Here is a 22,941-nt window from a genome sequence, read left to right as displayed (position 1 = left end):
GATGTCCAACTAAACTTTGCAGGGCAGATCAACCTGTTGACATCATCCTGGTTTTTCTAATAAAAACCTTGCACAACATTTTGTTTATTCCTCTAGACCTCAGAAAATCAGTTGTAGTCACTTTAATTCCCTCTCGAATTGACTACTGTAATGCCCTTTTCTTGGGCGTAGACAAACGCCAACTGCTAAAACTTCAATTACTGCAAAATGCAGCAGCTGGAGTGCTGCTCAATATTCCAAAATACCACCATATTTCTAGCAGCATTAGGGAGCTTCCCTGGCTTCCAGTCAGGCAGCTCATCGAGTTCAAGGACCTATGCCTGGTGCACTGTGTGGTGGAGGTTCTTTGGACCTACAGAAACTCTTTCAGTGGCACTCTCCACGGCAGAACCTTAGATCTGCCAGTAAAGGTCTAGTCCAGGTACCCCAAATCCATAAGGCTAGATAGGGAGGTAGAAGCCTTTCCTATCGAGCATCGAAGCTCTGGAATGAGCTGCCTGTCATCATTAGGCTTCAATCTACCAGACCCCTGTTTAGGAAAATGCTTAAGACTTGGTTATTCCCTTCACATAAATGATGCTGTATCTCCCGATTTTTACTCGCTTCCTCGATACACCCAGCGCCAAGACGCCTCGGCATTCGTGCGCTCTACAGGTTCTTTTACTTACTTAGTTACAGAAATCCAATTTCAAACACAGTAGAAACCTTTGAAATGCCTCAAATAATGCACTTCAAACATTTGAATGAGGAATTTAATCCACTGCTAGTTTTTGAACCCCATGACTTTCTATCCTTCAAAGCTGTCACTTCTCTCTTCTGATCATGTTGTCCTCTCACTTATGACTCTTGCTTACAGATCATGGTTCAAACTCACTGCTGAAAGTTTCGATCAGGCTTTGCTAATTAACATTATACTCGGTGCCTGATCTTGCAACATGTTGTCAGCAGTTTAGTGACTGCATGTTGTCAGCAGATGATAAATTTGCACCATTGAAAGCCTCTGCTCTGAAATATCCTTGTTGTTTCGTGACCTTGGTTCTACTTGGAGTTAGCTAACCTAAATCTTCTTATAAGATAGCTGAGTGTCTGTGGTACAAGAGTTGTAATACTGAGCTTAAAAATAATTATTGAAACCCTTATGTAAAGTTACAAAACATGTGTGAGCAGCTTGTGCCTCTTACATTTTAATTTCATCTATGTAATGCTTCAAAATTATAAAACAAATGGTGATTGCTGAGTACAGTTAGTTATCCTTATATCAGTCAAAAGTACCGGCGGTGTCGATTGGATTAGATTAGCAGGGTTACTTTAGGATACCGTAATGAATAGGACAATCTGCTATGTGCTCACTCCGCATGTCTTTCTCCATTGGCTGTTGGCCTTGCTCCATTAATCAAAGAAAGACGCCTCCTCACTTCTGTTAAGTGATCCACTATTCAAATATATGTTCAACAAAACCAATTTTATTAGGTCCTCCTACAACAGTGCATCCTTAGTCCTTAACAGCAGCTCCACCATGGTCATAGTGTTAAGTGACTCCCCTCTAGATTCCAATTCTGTACCACAAATGAACAAGGCAATGTCTCTGATTACCCCAACTCTGTGTTGCATTCTTAATCATTCCCTCTTGTCATCCTTTTTTCCTTTAAGCTTTATACAGGCATCATTAATTCTTTACTATTTAGATCTTCAGTGAACTCGTCGATGTCATTTAATTGTTGCACTATTTGCCTTGCGTGACTACAGAAATTATGGAAAAGGCAGACAACATTGAACTAAAAATATATTGAGGATCACATGCTTTAGACACTGCTGAGGTGGGCTCCCATACCATGTGGTGTTCCAAGTCGATGTGTGTTCAAATCATGGATGACATTCCCGGAGATCTAGATTTGGATAGTAGTGTGTTTCTGCTCCATGATTGATATGTTGACCATTTTGACACCGTAAACCATTGTTTCCTGGAGTAGAGAATCCAAATGATGGGATGGAAGGACTATATAATTCTTTGCTTCTAATCAATCAAAAACACATTTTTTTCAAACAGTTGTACTGGCCTACTTTTATTCCCCAGCCCGGGCCCTTTTTTGCAATGTTCATCAATGGTCTTTTGTTAGTCACCACATTCCAACATCTGCATGCCTCCTCTCATAGTTTTCATACCCTCTTTCAAGTTCTTCTTCTTGTCCTCTAATGGTAACACTCAGACTATTGCTGATCTTAATAGGAAGCAGGCCAATAAGGCCACACATTTTGAAGCCTGCATAGTCTCCATTGACACCTAAATATATATGACAATAGGCTTAAGCTGAAGTCTGATAAGACTAAGGTCTTGGTACTTGAAGGTAGCTCTCTTACATTGGTACCTCTCTCCCCCTACCTAAGATCAAAATTCAGGGATTTCATTCGCTGTCATTTGTCTTACAAATCGACCAAGTTGCCTCCAAATGCCTTCTGTTTTATATAGAAAATAATCCTGCTTCTTCCCTTTTGGCAAAAAATGTTTATTCAAGCAGCTGTTTCTTCTAAGTTCTATTACAGCAATTCTGTCTCTAGCTCTGTCCAAATTCTTACTTTCCAAATGGCAGATTGGGCAGAATTCTGCATCCTGGTTTATTTTCTCTGTGATCTAAGTTATTTCAATATCCACAATCCTGTGGTGATCCATGCACCTCAAATAACCACGCCCATTAATTTCAAACCCATCTGTACCATCCACTGTGCCATACTACTTGCTGGTGGCTGCTTTCCATCATGACCATATTTGAGGCAGATGTTTTTCTTTTGAGGACAGCCTTTAATTCTATTTTGACTATAGTAACATGCTATATGACAACCTGCCTTTATCGATCTGCAGGTTTTCAGAGAGTGCAAAATGTGGCCACTTATTTGGCGTAGGAATTTTAAAAAGAGGTCATATTTCTCCAGCAAGAAGATCCTAGTTCCGGGTGCTCATCAAAGATTCTATTTAATACAAATTAGTTTGTCTTATGTACAAATGCATATTTAGTCTGGCAATAACCATTAGGAGCATTGACCATGAGCTTCTGTATGTCCAGCATAAACTCTACCCTCTAGGGGAGTAAGGCTTATGTTCATTTCAGGAGGTCAAGAATGGAATTTACTCTCTTGAATATCTTCATCCCCAGTTATTAACAGTCTTTAAAAAGGCCCTGAAGATGCACTTATCAAGTGCACACTACCTCATGAGATGTCTCAGCAAGGGTCTTGATGTACCTAAAATAAGTCTGGTTGTTGTACACAACTTAATCCAACGATCTCAAACATTAGAGCACCCACTTTACACCCCTTGGGTTTCAAAAAGTCTAAGAAACAACCAGCAATTATCTTATAAGCTTTGATTATGAGTATGTATGTTATGTCACTCAGAGAGAGACTTGTGCTGAGCAGCATGGGATTTATTAATCTGCTTGTTAGTAATCTTTGGAATACAGTAGGGTCAGTCTTATGGCATCAGGATGGAGAAATTCTCAGGGTGTAACAAGTAAATACTCTTCTTGCTTTCGACTCTTTGTTTTAGGACTTTCCAAGATAAAGTTTGATAGGCAATTAGTAGATTGTACAGATATACTTATGGAACCCTACTCTTGATTGGTTACTAGCAAAAGGCCGCAGTACTACATTTCTGATCCAGATGGCCCTTATCTAGGCGACAATTGGTCACAAGAACTGATTCAGGTTGCACCAACAGGCAAGGTGTTGCTGTATCCCTTCATGACTGACAGACCCAAGACAGTATATATTTCAGTGAGGGTGCGTGGTAGGGAGCTTGGAGACCAATTTGCCCTGGAGAATGCCTCGATCTGTTGAGGACCTATGAAAGCAGACACAATCATGTTGGTGAATCCTTCATTAAACATGTTCCCAGACAGATTGTTTTAACTCACGTGATAGGGAGTGATTAATAAAGGTGAGTAGGTCACCGCTCTTCACATTTTTAACCTGACTTCTCCATCCCCTAGGTCACTGCATCGAAGTTAAGCACACTAACCACTCCTCCGATTCAACCGGTCCTGAGTGAGCCCACTGTCTGTCACTACAGTGAGAAAGAGCCTGATGATGAAGCATGTCACTTGAGTAAATGAAGGCCTTGGTCTTTTTTTAGGGAAAAACATTCTGTGCCCCCCACCACCTCTATATAGGTTAATTCATCAAAGTTGTGGATCTCATTGTTTCTTTTGTGCCAGGTAGTTTAGTGTGTAGAATTATTGAAAGCTTGTTCCTTGACACAACATATACATATTGTTTTATTGACAACATGGATTTGAAGATTCAAACCAGAGACAAATCTAATGATTTTTGTTTGATGATTGCATGCAACAAACCTGATAGTAATAGTTTATGGCCTACACCCTGATAATAACATTTTAAGGTCATTGTGCTAACTTATCAGTAGCCGTTTCAGATAGTCTCTATAAAGGGTAAGTCAAAAATATATTTCATGCATTAGTGGCATATTTAGCTATGTCTGCTCACTGCGTGTAGTGAGGAGACACATGTTAGGCATCTTCCAGTCAGAATGTGAGATTCAGTTATTGAATTCAGTACCATATTCAAGTGTAGACCACTTTCTACTTTTCCGGGGGAAGTTTATATTCAGGGAGTTGAGTTAGCTGTTGGAGGTGCTGTTCCAACTGAGTACAAGTCAAGCCATGTATAGGGGGACCTTGGAGGAATCAACTTTTGTATTTCTTTCAGGAAAAAGGGTTGATGCAAGCAGTGGTAATGTAACTGATTTCAGGATGACTGAAAGAGCCTGCCTCTGTCCGATTGGATTGTGTGTTTGTTTCAGAACATATATTTTGAATGGAACTCTCCAAGTGGCAGTGGAGATGTGGACACTGTGGATAAACCAGTGGTGCCTGTGAACATTGCCTAGGGCAGCAGCCTAACAGTCCTTCATCTCTGGCATAGGTCAGCTTTCACACCCTGCGGGGAAACACTGACCATTCTTGGGCTTCCAACTAGAGAATGTTTCAAACCATGCACTAGGATTCATTGTGCCACCTGTGGTCAAATGTCTGAGGCTCTCTGAGTTATAAGCCCCTTCTGGCAAGACACACTAAGCCACAAAGGGTGGGAAAGAGTTTTTAGGCCCATTAATTCTTGTTGTGTGGGCAATAAGCGTTGAACTAAGAGCAAGTCACCACTACGGGCTGTGATACCCATAGGTGAGTTTTGGGCATTGGGTGGGTTCTTAGTTCTCCACAAAAAATGGGGAAGGATCTTTCCAAAGGCTTTATCCCATAACCATTGCTTTAAGCTCACACTTTTCTTATTGGAATCTCAGGCATAGTCTGACACATAGGTGGAACCCATAGGAAGTCCCGGGAATTTACCTCACATTTGGTCACAGTATGTGGTTACTATCTCAACATTTATTGGGCTACTATGCAAGAGTAGGTATACACAATAAGGAAGAAAGAACATGCCTCTTCGTAGGTGAAGGATAGAAGGACTACATGAAGGAAAAAGAGAGGCACACAGCTTTAGTTTGAGGTACGCAACAAGAGTGATTACATATTCTTACAATGAGAATGGATGCACCCAGATTTCTGCAGATTTGTGGAAGTGAACAATTGTTTTGATATGCTGCACCAGGGGCTTATTTAAAATACAGCCTTTATAGTGTGTCATGCATCCAACTGTGTATGTGTTTCCTTCACAACCTTTATAAATATAATTGTGTGTCTTGTATCCGCTGGTCAGGATGAAAGCACTATAGAAGTTCACATATGATATTGGGTCATGTCATCATTCATGTCATCATAGTGCTTGTCACACACTCGGACTAGGATGTGAACTCATTCTGGCACAAGTTAATGATTACTAGACTCAAGCAGGAGTGCTACCAATGGGGTATATAACGCAACTGTGGTTGAACCAGTGTTGAACAATGATTGTTAAGTTAAAGCTTGTTTCATGTAATGCTGTTCTCCCATTTGAAGTGTAGATTTTTCTGGAGATCTCGGAACAAAGACCCCTGTAGTTCAATAAATATAAAAAAAAGGCAATACAAAATGCACAATTCACATTGAGCCTATGAAGTCTGGTACTATAGCTATTTTTATTTTAATAAATGATCTCTTGATAAATACAATTTTTTGCTTCTTTGTAATTTTTGTTTTGGTATATCCCTTCATATTTTAGGATTCCAGAATGTTTTGTATCAATGCAATTGGAGAAAGTGGGGCTAAGGGACAAGATGTTGAGCACATTTATCCAAAATAAACAGGCAATGGGAACAATCATGAAAAATGCTGTAAGTATTCCCCTTGCTTAATTTATTAAAAACGAAGTACAGGTACCCAAAGTTTTTCTGTGAGACTGCAGGGCAATTCCCTCGCTAGTGCTGCCACTTCCATCACTGGCACCTTCCACTTCATGACTGGTGCCACGTGCTGCCTGTATTGACAGTGACAAAGCAAGATTTCAGAGAGCAAGTGAGCTAACCTTCTTCAAGGGGAATTTAGAGGACTCTCTCTCCTGAAATAGTTTTGTTTAAAAATGGGGTCAGTGCCTTTTTTTGCTGAGGTTTCACTTAAAGGTACTAAATAGAAATATGTGATGAAAGGACAATATTAAAGGGCACCCATTGAATATTCCATTACTATTACAGTCCTGTTTGGGGAGAAGGCAAAGGATGTGGGGTATGTAAAGATGTGCTTTGTGGCACCAGAAGAATGGTATAAAACTGCACTTAAGCATTTGTGATGTTCAGTGTCCTTTGAATCCTTTGTGGTTAATTACCCTGGTTGCACTACCAATTCTGCTGGCAACACACCCTCATTTGTTTGATGTTGCTAATTATTGGTTCAGAAGGGTTCTACTTTTGATTTCATCACGGAAACCTGGAAACAAAGTCATAGGCACTATTTGTTTGCTATATTTTGAAATGTTTGAAAAATGATGCCTCATAAATTGGCATACATTCTTTTGTGCTAAATTTGAAAACCAAATATTGGTGCAAACCTAGACCTCATGTGGGTCAAAGTTGAAACTCCTTCTACTTCTTTGATGTCAGAGTAGATTTCTAATAAAATTTATGTATGTATATATATTTTTTTAGAGTTGGCAGGCCTACTCAGAGTACATACACACAACACAGAAACAAAAACAACACGTGCTTTCATAGCAGCTATCGAAAGTGAACTTATTAACAATTACAAAAGGCACGCAGTGATTAATGAGTGTTTTATGGCATAGTAGTTACCCTACTAATACTTAGGGCCTGATTTAGATTTCGGCAGATTGAGTACTCCGTCACAACGGTGACGGATAACCCGTCAGTTGAAATATAAAACCCATTGGATACAATGTATATCTTGGCGGAGGGGTCACCGTTGTGAAACCAGTGAAAATCAGCTATTATAGTTAGCAGAGCTAACTATAACTCATGCCCCCGCAATGCACTGCTTATTACCTCACATATTATATCACTCATGACATGGTCAGTGACATCCCTAATGACATCTCAAATGACATCCACAGAATCTCCGACGCACCCACTCACACCCCAATATAAACTTTGATACACCGACTCCAACTTCCACACTACCATTCTTGAAACCATTGACACACCCATACCATTATTTACACACCCACTCACTGATTCATAGGTCTACACACACATCCACTCGGTCACCCATACAGCCACTCATACACCAATAACTCACTAATACAGTCACTGATATATCCACCCATACAGTCACTCATACACTGTCATTCACTCATAGAGCTACTCACACACCTACTCAGTCACCCATAGAGTCAATCGCTCTGCCAATTACCTCTACAGTTTTACACACACCCACTCACTTATTCATACAGATACTATCACATACTTACTCACCCTACAGTCACTCACACAAGCACACACACTCATACAGCCAATATCCCAATCCCTCACTCACACAGTCATTCATATACTCCAACACTCACCTATACTGCCTTTCACATATACAGTTACTCACCCATATACCACTGACACATCCATATACTCATCAACACACCCATACATCACTCAGTCACCTATACAGCCCTTCACTTATGCACTCACTAACCCCTACAGCCACTGACTCACCCACTCACTCATCCATCCATGCAAGCAGTTATACACCCTCTCACCCAACCACATAGACACTCATACAGGTACTCAGACAATCAGTTATCCATACAGCCAATCATGTACCCCCTCACACACCCATACAGCAACTTAGACATCAACTGACAGACTGATACAAACATTCACACAACCAGTCACTCACCCAAGCATTCACTAAGACACTCAATCACTTACTTATACAGTCAGTCATGCACCCACTTAATCATCCATACAGGCACTCATACACCCACCGATACCCCAATACTCTTTGGTATATATATTTAACACTCATAAACTTTTTTAAAACACTCACAGTCAGTGAATGATGTTATCAGTGATGTCATTTGCGATGTCATCAGTGGTCATCAGTGATGTCACTGACCATGTCATGAATGATGTAATATGTGAGGTCTCAAATCTCAAATGACATCATCCAGTGATTGTTTTCTAAATGTTTATGAGTTTTAAACATATAAACTCAGGTGCTACAAAAGTTAATTTGCTATACTTTGTGTACTGGTAATGAGTAGTGCTATTTCTAACATATATTATGTGACTGATTGTGTGCATCTGCATATGAGTGGATGTCTGAGTGACTGTATAGTTGTGAGAGTGGCTGTGTGACTGGCTGTATGGGTGAATAACTGGGTGTGTGAGTAATGGTATGGGTGAACAAGTGGGTGTGTGAGTAACCATATGGGTGTAGGAGTGGCTGTGTGACTGGCTGTATTGGTGAGTGAGTGGGTGTTTGAGTTGCTGCATGGGTGAGTGAGGGGCTGTATGAGTGGGTTTGTGAGTGGCTCTGTGTATGAGTGGCTGGGTATGGTTGGGTATATGAGTGGCTGTATGGGTGAGCAAGTGGCTGTATGAGACTATGAGTGGTTATGTGAGTGGCTGTAGAGGTGACTAACTGACTGTGTGAGTGGCTGTATAGGTGAGTGGCTATGTATATAAGTGGGTGACTTAGTGACTGTTTGAGTGGGTGTTTGGTTACCTGATTGGTTGTATGAGTGGCTCTGTTATCCAAGTCCATGTATCTACCCCATTCTTCCTGGTGTCCATGATCCAATGTACCATACTTGCCAACGTTTTGAACTTGGTAGGAGGGAAAGTTTGAAAACAAAACCTGGGGAATTGATTTTCCCCATTGACTTACATTAAAAAAGACAAGATTTTAGGTAGGAGACATAAAATAAGGCCTTTTGGGTTTAAAAACATCAGGAGTCCCCTGCCAGAATCAGGTCTGTTGGCATGTATGCTTGTACTGCAACTGCCTCTATATTCTGCCCTCATTGGTCTGTTTTATTGCCACAGCTTCTCTTGCCTGTCCTGCATGGTTGGTTTGTTGCCCCTGCACGTCTTTTCCCCACCCTACATCGTCCATTGTGCTGCCACTGCCCCTCCCACCGGCCCAGCATGGTCGACATGTTGCATTTGTACCCTCCTCCCTGATCTCAATTATCTGAGTCAATGCCCCTGACCTCTGCCTCCCCACAGTACTCTAATGAACAACTAGATTGCTAACATTCTATGGGGCTTATTTACAAGCCCCTTGTGCTGCCGGCGCGTCACTTTTAATATGGAAAAAGTGATATACCATTGAGCAGGGGGCTTTTAGATATGCCGCTATATTTATTGGAAATGTGTGGCACGCCTGATGTCATCATGATGACATCAAAACTATTATACCTAAAGCATTTCCTTTAGAAATTATAAAGATGAGAGAATTTTATTCCCATAAAAATTATGGTTGGTGCATATTTTCAGAGTTCTCAAATAGCGACAAAGCACTTTTAAATTATTTGCTATCTTTGTTTCTTCATCCAGTTGATCACTTGATTATATATTACACTTCGGGGAGGGGATGTTTGGGTTATGGCCAGAGCTGCAGACTTTGCAACTGGGGAAATCACTTAATCTCCCCATGCCTAATACCAAAATGAATGTGTCCATTCGTAATGTAACTGATGCTTATATAAAGCAATAAAGCACTCCAGTACTTTTGGGTCAAGGTGATATAAAACTGCAAAAAAACAAAGAGATATGTTTTTTGCACACTTCTGTCATTGGAGTTTTTACCAAGTGGGGGTGTTAATTACCACAGAATGTCACGGTGGCGCATGCCAAATTCTCGTAATGTAAGCAAATTGATACAAGCAAGTGCGGTGCCACAGGTGAGGGAAAAAAACCCTAAATCCTCAAATTTAGGGTCCGAACAAAATAACAACAGTTCCTGTGCACACACATGTAAATAAAGTACATTTAACACATTTTCTGTCTGTAATTCCGACCCGGCTGGTCATACGTAGTTCCAAGCACATTATTTAGAAGGTAATTGACATCTTCCCTATGTCGTGAGACTTGTACTCAGGGCATCAAAAGAAAATCACACTCCGTACGGAGCACACTACCAGAAGTATCAGATGGTCCTGCGTACACGTGAGAGGCCGGACCTGTAGGCTGACCGCGGCCTAAACGGATCTGCGAGGTGGTAAACACGGCACTCGAGATTCGGGAACTACATAAGAAACGCCCATTTTGGCTCTTATTTATATGGAAGTGCATAACTCGGCAATTGAGTGTGATTTTCTTTTGATGCCCTGAGTACAAGACTCACGACATAGAGAAGATTACAATTACCTTCTAAATAATGTGTTTGGAACTACGTATGACCCGCCGGGTCGGAATTATCACCGGTATTGAGGTCTAAGCTAGCAATTATTTCGTTACAGCCCTGAAGAAGTCAAGGGTTAACTCCCCATTGACGAAACACGTGTTGGCCTGTGTTTTCTGCAATATCAAATTAAAAGAAGAAGAAATTATTCTTAAAGGACACCATTTGTTTTCATGCTGACCAACAGAAAATGTGTTAAATGTACTTTATTTTCATGCGTGTGCATAGGAATTTTTGTTATGTCATTGGACTATACTTGTGCGACATTTGGGCTCTGCTTTTCTCCGGTGGCCATCTTGGGAGACTTATTTGTGATAAAGCCCCCTATTTTCTGCATTTACTGCAGTATCTTCATTAGAAAATGCTTTCAGTTTTCCTCTTCGATTTCATCAAGATGGCATTCAGATGTGCTACACTTTTGTCATAAAGTCACATGTCATTTGATATATCATCAGTGATGTCACTGACCATGTAATGAGTGATCTAATATGTGAGGTCAGAAACTGTGCATTGTGGGGGCATAAGTTATAGATAGATCAAGTAACTATAACTGCTAATTTAGAAATCCGAGCCTAACTATAATGTTCCTGTAACCTTTGTTTTTTTGAGTGAATTTTTAAGTTTTTTTCAATTCCATTTCCTAACTATACCGTCCCTGTAAACTTTGGTGTTTGCAGTGTATGTATGTGTATATATATATATTCACTGAAAAACCATAGGTTTCAGGGACGTTATAGTTAGTTGGACATTTCACTCGTACAAAACCAGAGAAATTCGGCCGTTATACTTAGTAGAGCTAACTATAAATCGCGCCCCCGCAATGCCCTGCTGATTTCACATATTACATCACTCATGACATGCTCAGTGACATCACTCATGACATCACTGATGACATCTCAAATGACGTCACTGATGACATCATCCACGTGATCATCTGATGCAACTCCTCACACCCTAATAAAACCTTTCATACACCCACTCTAAAATACAAACTACCAATATCAAAACCATAGACAGACCAATAGCAGTTAGTACATACCCGCTCAGTGATTCATACGTCTACACACACATCCGCCCACTAACCCATACAGTCACTTATACACGCAGTCATTCATCAATACAGCCACTGATATATCCACTCATACACCCATATAGACACTTACACATTGCCACTCACCCAAAGAGTCACTCAAAAACCTAGTCAGTCACCCAAATAATTAATTACACTGCCTTTTACTCACCTACACAGTTATACACACACACCACTTCACTTATTCATACAGATACATACTGTCTTCAACAATTACTGACATAAGCCCACACTTATCCATACAGCCACTGTCACAACCACTCACTGTCACATGTACTCACTTATATACTCCAACACTCTCAAATACTGCCTTTTACATATGTAGTTACTTACAGATATACCACTAAGACATCCATTCACTCACCAACACAGCTATACATACACTCACTCACCCATACACTCCCTAACACATGCACTCATAAACGCATACACCCAGTGAATCACCCACTCACACATCCATGCAGGGAGTCACCCATCACCCCACCCACACAGACACTTAAGTACCCATACAGGTTCTCAGACAATCATTCTTCACTATACCTTGGCATATATAAATATAGCATTCTTGAACTTTTTAGAAACACTCAGTCACTGGATGATGTCATCAGTGATGTCATTTGAGATGTCATCAGTGATATCATCATTGATGTCATCAGTGATGTTACTGAGCATGTCATGAGTGATGTAATATGTGACCTCAGCAGTGCATTGCGGGAGCGCAAGTTATAGTTCGCTCTACTAACTATAATGGCCGAATTTCTCTGGTTTTGTACGAGTGAAATGTCCAACTAACTATAACGTCCCTGAAACCTATGGATTTTTCAGTGAATTTCTAAGGTTTTTTTAAATGCAAATTACTAACTATAATGTCCCTAAAACCTATGGTTTTTCAGGGAATTCTAAGGTTTTTTAAATGCTAATTTCTAACTATAATGTCCCTGAAACCTATGTTTTTTTTCATCAACGCTCCATTTTCTCGCCCATATATCTCCGAGAAAGAAAAGCACTCTTAGGGGGTTCTCACATCCATATTCCTTAAGCAATAAAGAAATATGGATGTGAGAACCCCCTAAGAGTGCTTTTCTTTCTCTGAGATATATGGGTGAGAAAATGGTGCGTTGATAATGTACGCGGATGCACCACCGCGATTCAAGCACCCGTTCGAGAGTGCACCGGCTAAAGTGTAACGGAGCAGATATATATTATACCGGACACTGGACATAATAAAATTATCATGGTAACATACGGACTAATTTATATATTTAAAAAAACATGGTATTACAATAATGAGCAGCAGCTTTAAGAAGCATACCTACGGCAGAACAAACTTCAACTCCAGATAACATTTGATGTAACATAGCGCCACTCTTCACTACTTAAATCAATGCCTCAATAACAGGATTAAGTGTTTCCTTCTAAACAAGTGATAAAACTTACAGAAAAAAGTGCAACAAGGTCTAAAAGAAGACTCATCGCATAGACAGATGTAAACTGTTTCATGACTGTGCTGTCCTTTGGGAAAGAAGCAATAACCATGTCGGATATTTAATTTAAATTTAGCAAGAAGGGCTCTTTCCCAAGGATGTGTAACAATCAATAAGCATGATTCCAAACTTGGAGTCATCTTTAAGATAATATACTGTCTTACAAATGTTTTACATAGTTGTACTCCCTCCCTCTGAATACTCGTTCACTTCAAAAATACTCTCTTGGCCCATTGCTTGTAATTTTTTTCAACAGAAGTAGCATTGTAGAGCAAAGACAGTCTATCTAACTCCCCAGCAATTGTTTTAATGTACCAAAAGCCATGGATTTTTGTAGCCTTTGGAACATTGTAAACAATCTCCTATTATTATCCTGTTTAGAGTAGATTTAGGATTAATCCATATGGAAATCCACAGCATCAGAGGAGCTATTATCTTGTATGTTGTTTAAGCTCAGCTCCTCTTGACAAAAGTAATGAGGACTGCTCAAGAAGAGAGCAAGAAGGTGGCGACAGAATAGCTTTCCTTGATTATAAGATTTTCCAGTAAGGTGTATCCCCAGACACCAGCACCATATATATATATATATATATATATATATATATATATATATATATATATATATATATATAATACGTTTTGTGTATATATGGAATCTGTTTAAAACCGGACTGTGACATTGAGGAAGGCGTGCTGCCGAAACGCGTCTGTTTGTGTGTGTGATTAAATTTTTTTTAAATACTAGTGCCAGAGTGCGCCTCGATTTGTGACCGAAGTCAGAGGAAAGGGTCACCTTGCTGGATATATATACACATATATATATACATATATTCTATTAGTGAAAGAATAGACTTGCTTATATTAGTCACAAGGTTAAACAAAGATACTACCACCTGGCTGAATTTATGGCATCTGGCAGCAAGGCTAAGTGCCTAGGTACTAACTGAGTCCAGGTATAAAAACCGATGAATTTTTATGATCTGTTTTCCTTTAATATAAAAACTTCTAGATTCCATAAATCTATGACTACAAGTCATAACATATGGCTCAGAGAAATCGGTCTCCAAATCTAAGTCCTCAGTGAATAAAACAGAGGAATCTGTAAGGTGTGTGAGGCAGTTTGAATTGACTGGCAATAAAACAACGTCATCAGTATAAATCAAATCTAACCATAGCTGAGAAATACGTAGAAAAGAGAAATATCAATACCAATTTGATTTAGGATCTGCCAAAGTTTCAACCTGTTCAAGTGATTAAATGCGCTAATTAGGTCCATAAAAGCTAAATGAAACAAGCTCTCCAGCACTACTCTATACTTGCTAATAACAGAATGAAAGGTTAAGCATTGCTTCATGGTCCCTAGTCCTTCTCTGAACCTATAATGTACGTCTGACGGTAATTATGACCCTCCACCCAAGCCAGAATTCTATGCAACACCACTACAGAATCTCTTAGAGGTAGTGGTTTGCAGGAGAAGGCATCTTTACAATTACCCTTTTAACAGACTAGGATTATTACAGCAGAGGACCATGAACTAGGAAACCAACTTCTACATGCTGCGTTCAAGACACTCTTGATTACCGGAGCACATATATCTATTTTGCACTTTTTTTTTTCAAACCAAATATTATTGAGTTTTCTGTTCTACTCTGGTAGGCACATTCACAAAAGGACATCATGCAGCAATCAGTACATCACTAAGAACATAATGTAAACAAGGGAATACAACTTTACAAAACAATAGCAAGCCTGGTTATATGATTTGTATCATGAGAATAAAGGTGAGATGGTGTCAGTGTACACCTTTCGGCAGATCATTTGCCTCCCATTAAGGAAGCCCAACTCTGGCTAGGGCTGTGTGGTGGGTTTTACAGGACAGGATTACATATAATATTAATAACATGATGTAGTACACAGAACATACAGAGGAAATGTGTTTATAAAGGGGGTCACCCTTGAGAAAGTCTCATACTTTGACTACCTGGGAGTCAGGTTAAGAGATAGCAGAGGCGCAACTAGAGCCAAATTTCAGGGGTGGGGGGGGGCTAATGAAAATTTCGGGGGGGGGGGCTAGTTCTTCCAGCAGAGTGGAGATGCAGGGACTCTAAGAAGGGGTGAAAACACAACAAAGCCTCATTAACAAGTAAATGGTCTTTTAAAGACCTGTGAAGTACTCGGTGCGGCTGCAATAAGATGGTCCCCAGCCCGGGAAGCTGTCTCAGCCCGAGCTGACACATGACGGGGGGGCTGAAGCCCTTTAAGCCCAATGGGTGTTGCGCGCCTGAGTGATAGCCAGAGATGGTGTCCTCAATTAGAAAAAAGCAAAGCCATCCTCCAAATGAAACCTCAGCCATTGGGAGACAGTACAGGGCTGCTTCGGGGGGTGCTCTTTCTCTATTACTGTCTTCAGAGCATAAGGTGTAGCATCAGCAATCTATGGAGCTGAGATATGGGGTCATGTGCCAGCAGAGGTGATGACAAGTTTTGAAAATAAGTTTGTAAGGGGCCTTTTTAAACCCCCCCCCAAGTTTCCCTTTCACCTCACTGAGATTTGACCTAGCCCTTAATCCAATACACCATATGGTTTTATTTAAGCCTCTGCTATATTGGATTAGACTTTGGTCCACCAGGGAATTAGTAACCTATAGGGACGGTGTGAAAGAGCTAGTGTCTCTTGCTAGGGATTAAAGCACACCCTGGCTGAAGGCGGTAAAAGATATATCACAGAGAATAGGCATGGTAAATTATGGAACACCCCGGAGCTGATTATGAAAAGTGATGCCCTGGAAGCAACAAAACGGTTCTGGGAGTAAATTCTACTGCAAATTTGGAAAGTATACCATGAAAACAGTACAACTGGCCAGTTCCTTAACCACAAATGCACACCAAGCCTAGAGCCTTATATGGATCGAATGTATCCATGCAGTTCTAAATGTCTATATGTCCAATTTAGGTGTGACATACTGCCCCTGAGAACTTACCCTATGAAATGGGATAAGTCTCCCTTAAATTCCAAGTTCTAGCCAAACTGGCCCAACATTGTGAAATCTGTTGAACATTTTATGTTCTTCTGCCCTCAGTTCAGAAATGTGTGCAAAAAAGGCTACTAGTGGTTCTAAATTCCATGGGAGTGAGACATTGTAGGGAAGCAATAAGGCTCCTTAAGAGCGACACCAGGGAACTACTAGCCTTGGCAGTCTTGCACTATTTGCTCTGTGCTTGGAATCAGAGGAAGAAGGCCATAGATAATTTGTCTTTTATAATAGCCAGCCCGCAGCGAAAGGTACAGAAGGACTATACAGCGTCTTACCCTCCTCATGTCCTATATCTTTAATGATGACAATGGGGAGTATGTCATTTTTATGGCTTGTTTATTAAATTGTTTTATCTACATATGAATTTCTTTTATCCCTATGATGAACACCCATAAAATAGGCTAATCTAGTTGTTATTGGGAATAGTATAGAACTGTTTTCCTTTTGTTAACAATTATTAATTATTCTTTTTTTTTTTTAACAACACTTTTTATTAATCAAGTAGGCAAGGGCTGCAGGCCCCTGACAAACCAGGGGAACTGCCACATAGTAAATAGCAACAACACTTGACATTTTGTCGTATATAGGAACAATGGAGAGCTATTCATACAGCATCTATCAAGAAACCCCCCCTCCCTTCCCAACACCCAACCCCCTCCTCCCGACCGCACCACCGCCAGACACCACCAGAACCATCGCTATACAGTTAGTATGCAGTACCACGCTTGGCATTCAAGTAGGCCCCAAATCTCCCTCCGCATGCACCGGTGCAAGGAAAATGCCCCTATAATCAGCCCACCGCTTCCAAATCTTGAAGTGTTTCCGAGGGCACCCACGCGCCCTAAAGATCGGTAACTCCAGACCATTAATTATTCATTTTAACCATCGTTGATCTTAACTTATTTTAAAAAGGACGCTTGTTGATGCTCTTATTGAAACTGAATTTTATGTCTTTTAATTGTAACTTTTTATGGCTATTAGCCAAAATAAAAGGTTTTGATGATGATGATGATGTAGCATACGAGCCAGCCTACGACTGTCAAGTTTCATCTTTCACGTCATTTGTAAGTGGAAAGAGCAATTCGTCCCACGTGGAAGCAATAGGACGTTTGTTGCTGGGATATGGAAGTTTCCAATTGAGTGTTAAACCTTTGGACTTAATTTTAAAAAGTGAGCTATCCCTTGGTAAATAGCTGCTAGTAACGGAACTACTGGCAACTAAACATTAACTGTTAGAGGGTTGTTGTCACTAGAGCAACTCGAACTGAAACCCACTTTAAGGTTGAAATTTCCCAAACCCAGAGAAACTAAGATATAATAAAACATTGTAGAGCATCCTTGCCCAGTGAACGTGGGAGTTTGCTCTTCACTACCGCATACAATTTAATGTACACTTCGCAAGTTGCGCACAATGAGATGGTTGTATGGCGCTAAACCCCTTAAATCTATGGGTAGTAAAATATGATTATCTTCCTTAGGTAAATTTAAAGGGCTGAAAGGAAATGATTTTGACCCATTGTTGGCACTAAACCGCGCCCCCCTTCCCCCCCCCCCCCCCCCCCCCACACACACACACAATTATCAAATTAGAGGCCAGGTAAGACTCCCAGCAAGAAATGTGGATCTTTGCAATAGTGAGCAAAGGACCAAAATTATGATTACCTGAACAATCGTTGTTATGAAAATGTATTTTACACAGGTGAGCAGGAAACTAACCCCAACAGCTGATTTTGGTGGCAGTCAATTGAATAGTGTGGTTGCTTCTACCCGTGATACAAAGGTATGGCATTAACTGACTGTAGCACATTAAAACTACATAACAATCAGGGCGTTTTGTTTCACGCCATGTTTAGAGGCTTTACGCTGATTAAAAGCCTGGAATGAATGACCGTTAGATGTTTTCAAACGCTTCAAGCTTATAAAAGACTCAATGTGCATTTATTAAGGCCAATATACACTGAGCGCCGCACTGGTGCATAATAAGAGCTAATTAACTAATTTGTGTATCTGCTCGCCGTAGATACGCTTCCAGCTTATAAAATGCCTAATGCGCATTTATTGAAGCCTGTTTTATGTGTGCCACACTGGTACATAATAAGAGCTAAATAGCTGGTGCGTGTACCTGCACGCCGCAGATTACCTCAAGTATTTAAAAATTATAAATGTTACGTGAATGTTAATTAGTGCCGGTGATATAAATACTTCCGCTGGTTTGCAGAATTGGGGCATGAAGTGACTGTGGCACAATGGGGCTGCTTAAAACTCAGGGCGTTTCGTCTAAAGCTGTGTTCAAAGGCTTTACGCTAATTCAAAGACTTAAAAGAATAAGCGCTAGGTCTTGTATAAACGTTACAAACTAATAAAATGCCCACTGCGCATTAACTCATGCCGTTATAATGCGTGTGCCTGCACAGAGCAAATTTCATCCTGATGTGATAAACCGCCTTAGAACAGAGGAAGGCCAGGTAATGTTAACAAATGGAGAAACCGGCAATAAAGATAAGGGCAACAACGCAATGCACCCAGTAACTTACATGATTTCACAGCTCCAAACCGAACAGCCGTACGGGAGGCAATTTTTTTTTTTTTTTTAAAGGGAGAACCTCGCGTTTTATTTAATACTCTTCAGATTGATGCTTTTGCTCCCCCCAGAAGAGCCAGACCATTTAAAAAAGCCTGAAGGCACCGGTAGTATCGAGCAGCTGGCATACGAAGGGCATGTAAACAAGCCAGCTTCTCTGTACAACACCAGCCAAATCAGTGCCATCCCCAGCCAGCCGCCCGAGCTGCACCCTCCTTACCGTCCACAGTTCACACCAGCCAGACCCCTGTAGGTTGGACCCAAGGCTTTTCTGTAGGACACCTTGGCCTACCAGAGAATGCTGGAAACAGTTGAGGAAATCAGGAGTTTTAAAAAAGCTGCCATCTGAGGTTATGGCTACTCTGTACTTGCACCATAACACCCCAGAAACAATAAATTATGCATTTAGAAAAAAGATTATTCAAGTACAAATGTATTTCCGTCTCCACCACCGTTTAACCCCAAGCGCTGAAGAAATTTGGTTTCTCTGTAGCTACACCAGCTCTCTAAAGCACTACTTTGGACCTAGTTTTGATAATGTTTGGGATCTAGTTAAAAAGGCTGTGCGCGGCCCAAGGTCTTTTGCAGTGTGAGTTTCTCCAACTTTCTTATAAAGAAAAAAGGAATACTCTGGTATCAAAGTGAGCAGCTACAGACCTCCTGTTATCTCCCACGACTTCTCTGTAGGACATCGGGGGCAACCAAGAGTCTGCCTGGTGAAGAGGCAGAGTTCATAAATAGATGTTCAGATGATATCAGATTGTATCACTTTCTCCTTTAGAGCATCCCTTATCTCATTCAAGCTAACATCCTCATCATGCTGCACAGACACCACAATTGTGTGTACGCGAATTGGGATAACAGCACCACGGTCCTGCATGTACTGCACTGTCACCTGCGTTTTGGAGTCTGGCTTTAGCTAGGACAAGGTGCCATTACGTCGCAATTCTGCCATCTTTGCATTTAGCCTGTGTGACAAAACAATTGTCAGAGGCATGCACTCCACGGTCTCATCTGTAGCATAGCCGCCCAGATATCGAAACTTACTTTTTATTTTTTTTTGCCAAATTTGGTGTAATTTCGTTCAGCAGTTCGGGCTGTAACTTTGTCTAAAGTTTCCTATGGAAATTAACATGGGGAAAACACGTTTTGGGACCCTCCTTTTTTCTTGGCACCCGCATGTCAAATCACCCCGAAACTTCCAAGATACAAGCTGACCGGAGCGGGCCACTAGTTTGGAAAATTTCCCGAAGATTCATCAACCGGCGCCAAAGTTATTGGGAAAAGAAAAAATGCTTTTCCTGTGGAAACTAGGTCCTAACTATAACTACCTACTGGCGACCACCAGTAGGTAATTAATATCTCTATCTAAATATCTCTATCTATCTATCTATCTATCATCTATCTATCTATCTATCTATCTATCTATCTATCTATCTATCTATCTATCTATCTATCTATCTATCTATCTATCTATCTATCTATCTATCTATCTATCTATCTATCTTCTATCTATCTATCTATCTATCTATCTCTATATCTATACACATACATACATATATAACCTACTGGCAGTCAACAGTGGGTAGTTATAGTTAGGACCTAGTTTCCATAGGAAGAGCGTTTTTTGATTTGCTACTAACTTTGGCATCGTTTGAGGAATCCGCACAAAATATCCAAAACTAGTTCGACGCTCACTTCGTCTGCTGTCTTGAAAATTTCTGTGTGATCCGCCAAGTGGTCGCCGAGATAAAGGGGGGTCCCAAAACACTTTTTTCCCCATGTGAATTTCCAGAGGACACTTTAGACATGGCTACAGCCTAAACTGCTGAACGGAATTACAACAAATTTGTCAGAAAGGTAGCTATTGGTCCAGAAACTTTTTTGTTGTTAAATGATGTTACTCCGTTCTGTACTTGCGGAGAAATGTAAAGGTTTTAAAGACATACATATGGGGATGCGGAGGATCCGTAACCCCACCCGAGATCTTGTGCTAAGATCTGATCAGTTGCTAACACTTCAAACCAGGAAGTGTTGGCAACCATCTTGTGACTCAGCTGAACCGAGTCACAGGAAAAAATGTTTTAACCCCAACCCCCTAAGCCTCCTGAGGTGAATCCCACAGGGCCATACAAGCATTTCTTTTTAACTTTTGCATGGGAGTCGCGCTGAAACTACGAATCCTTATGAAATCTTTTTTTTAAAATGAAGCACCAGCTCCCGCGATTCATTTCTAATCAACCTCCAGGTGGACCATGTCCTGTGGGCATGTCTATAATATGTAGGAGGGGGCCCCTCTCCTAGGAGTCTTAAAGCCCCGAGAACCATCTCCTCCCTGGGGCATTATGATTAATTTATGCGGGGGTTGCCCTGGGGACTGCCATCTCTCCAGGGCAAATGTATGAATGAGGAGGGGCCAGTGTGGTCCCCTGCAGCCCCAGGGACCTCTACCTCCCAAGGGTTAAAAATGACAAATGCAGGGCTCATGCTGCCCGCCCACAGCCCCAAGGACCGGCACCTTTCTGGGGCTAAATGAATATTAATGCTGGGGGGCTCTGCCTCCTGTAGCCCTGGGGACTGCCACTTCACTGGGGCTGTAATGAAAGGGAGCTGTGTGCCCTCCCTCTTGGATCCATAGATGGTCCTGGGCACCCTCACCCCCAACGGGTGCCTCCTGTTCCTGCTACAATCTCGAGATGCCCACCCTTTGGAGGTAGCTGTTTACCTAGGCTTGGTGGGAGCTTTACCACTCCCACAAAGCCATAGCAAGCTGTGCTCACTTTCAGCAAGCAAGACCATTGCAAATTTTCATACTTGCTGAAAGCTAGCACAATTACTTTGACAGAGAGGGAGCTGCATGTTAGCATCTCCTTCTCTGTCAAAGCAATGCTGGCTCCTGCAGGAGGCAGGGAGCCAGCAGGAACTGCAGCTGTCTTGAGGCTCCCCTTGGTTCCCAATTCTACAATTGAGGCTGGGCCCCAGGAGATTGGGTTTCCTGGGCAGAAATCGGTCCAGGAGTGGGCCGTGTGGCCCAACTTCCCTTGTTTTTAAAACATTTTAAAAGTAAAACAAGAAAAGGCCCCCCTCTGTAAAAAAAAAAAAAAAAAAAATTGGGATGGGTTGAAATCAGCCTGGGGAGGGGGGCCTCCCTCATCCATTCAGAAAAGGCCTAACCCCGGGGCATGGGGTCCCATGGGCAGAAAGGGGCCCAAAGTAGGTTTTGGTGCTGTAGCAAAATGTCCATTGAATTTAAAATCCCTCCAGTGGTCCTCCGAAATATAAATGTTCAGTTTATTTTCAAATGGGAATGTTTTGTTTAAAGATTTATGACCAGCAGTCCATCCAGCCAGGAAGACTGCACCACCCCTCAAGGTCAAGGTCAGGGGGCCACAAGGACATGTAACTACTCAGAGTCTTCCTTAGTGGAAAAGCAGAAAAGAAAAAATAAACTGAACATTTTCATCTCGGAGGCCCACTGGAGGGGTTTTAAATTAAATGAACATTTTGCTACAGCCCAAAAACCTACTAAAGGTAAAGAAATTTTGAAAGTGCACTACTGATCCCAGCATGCAACACTTAATTATTATTATTATTATTAATTAACACTTCTTAAACGCATGGCTACCCTTAGGCATCCCAGTGCTAGAGGCAGAGGGCCAGTTGAAGGGGCGTGGCTACCAGTTGTAGTTTTGGAATAGCCAGGTTTTGAGACCCTTCCGGATGGTGAGGTGGGAAATCTCGGTTCGTAGATGCAGGGGAAGAGTATTCCACAACTTGGCTGTATTGTAGGAGATGGAACGGCCCCCACTTTGCATCCTTTGGATTTTGGGGATGGTGACTAGATTAAGGCTTGCAGAACGGAATGATGTGTTCTGGGCAGGCCTGCCAGTAGTCGGGCGGCGCAGTTTTGTGCCACCTGTAGCTTTTTTAAGGTTGTTTTGGGAGCTCCTAG

The 22,941-nt window shown here is 41.3% G+C and overlaps 1 protein-coding gene across 1 annotated transcript in view; it reads left to right on the top strand.

The window, feature by feature from the left end:
• Positions 1–22,941, top strand: part of LOC146817750 (uncharacterized) — a 746,064-nt gene that overhangs the window by 299,614 nt on the left and 423,509 nt on the right. The window contains exon 26 of the mRNA XM_085609232.1: positions 6,172–6,283. Within this exon, the coding sequence (XP_085465358.1) occupies positions 6,172–6,283 (112 nt within the window). The remainder of the gene's footprint in view (positions 1–6,171; positions 6,284–22,941) is intronic.

This window comes from Triturus cristatus, chromosome 6 (assembly GCF_964204655.1).
Source record: "Triturus cristatus chromosome 6, aTriCri1.1, whole genome shotgun sequence".
In the NCBI taxonomy this organism is placed as follows: domain Eukaryota; kingdom Metazoa; phylum Chordata; class Amphibia; order Caudata; family Salamandridae; genus Triturus; species Triturus cristatus.
The sequence above is the reverse complement of the archived record's forward strand: the minus strand, read 5'-3'. Positions and strand labels throughout refer to the sequence as shown.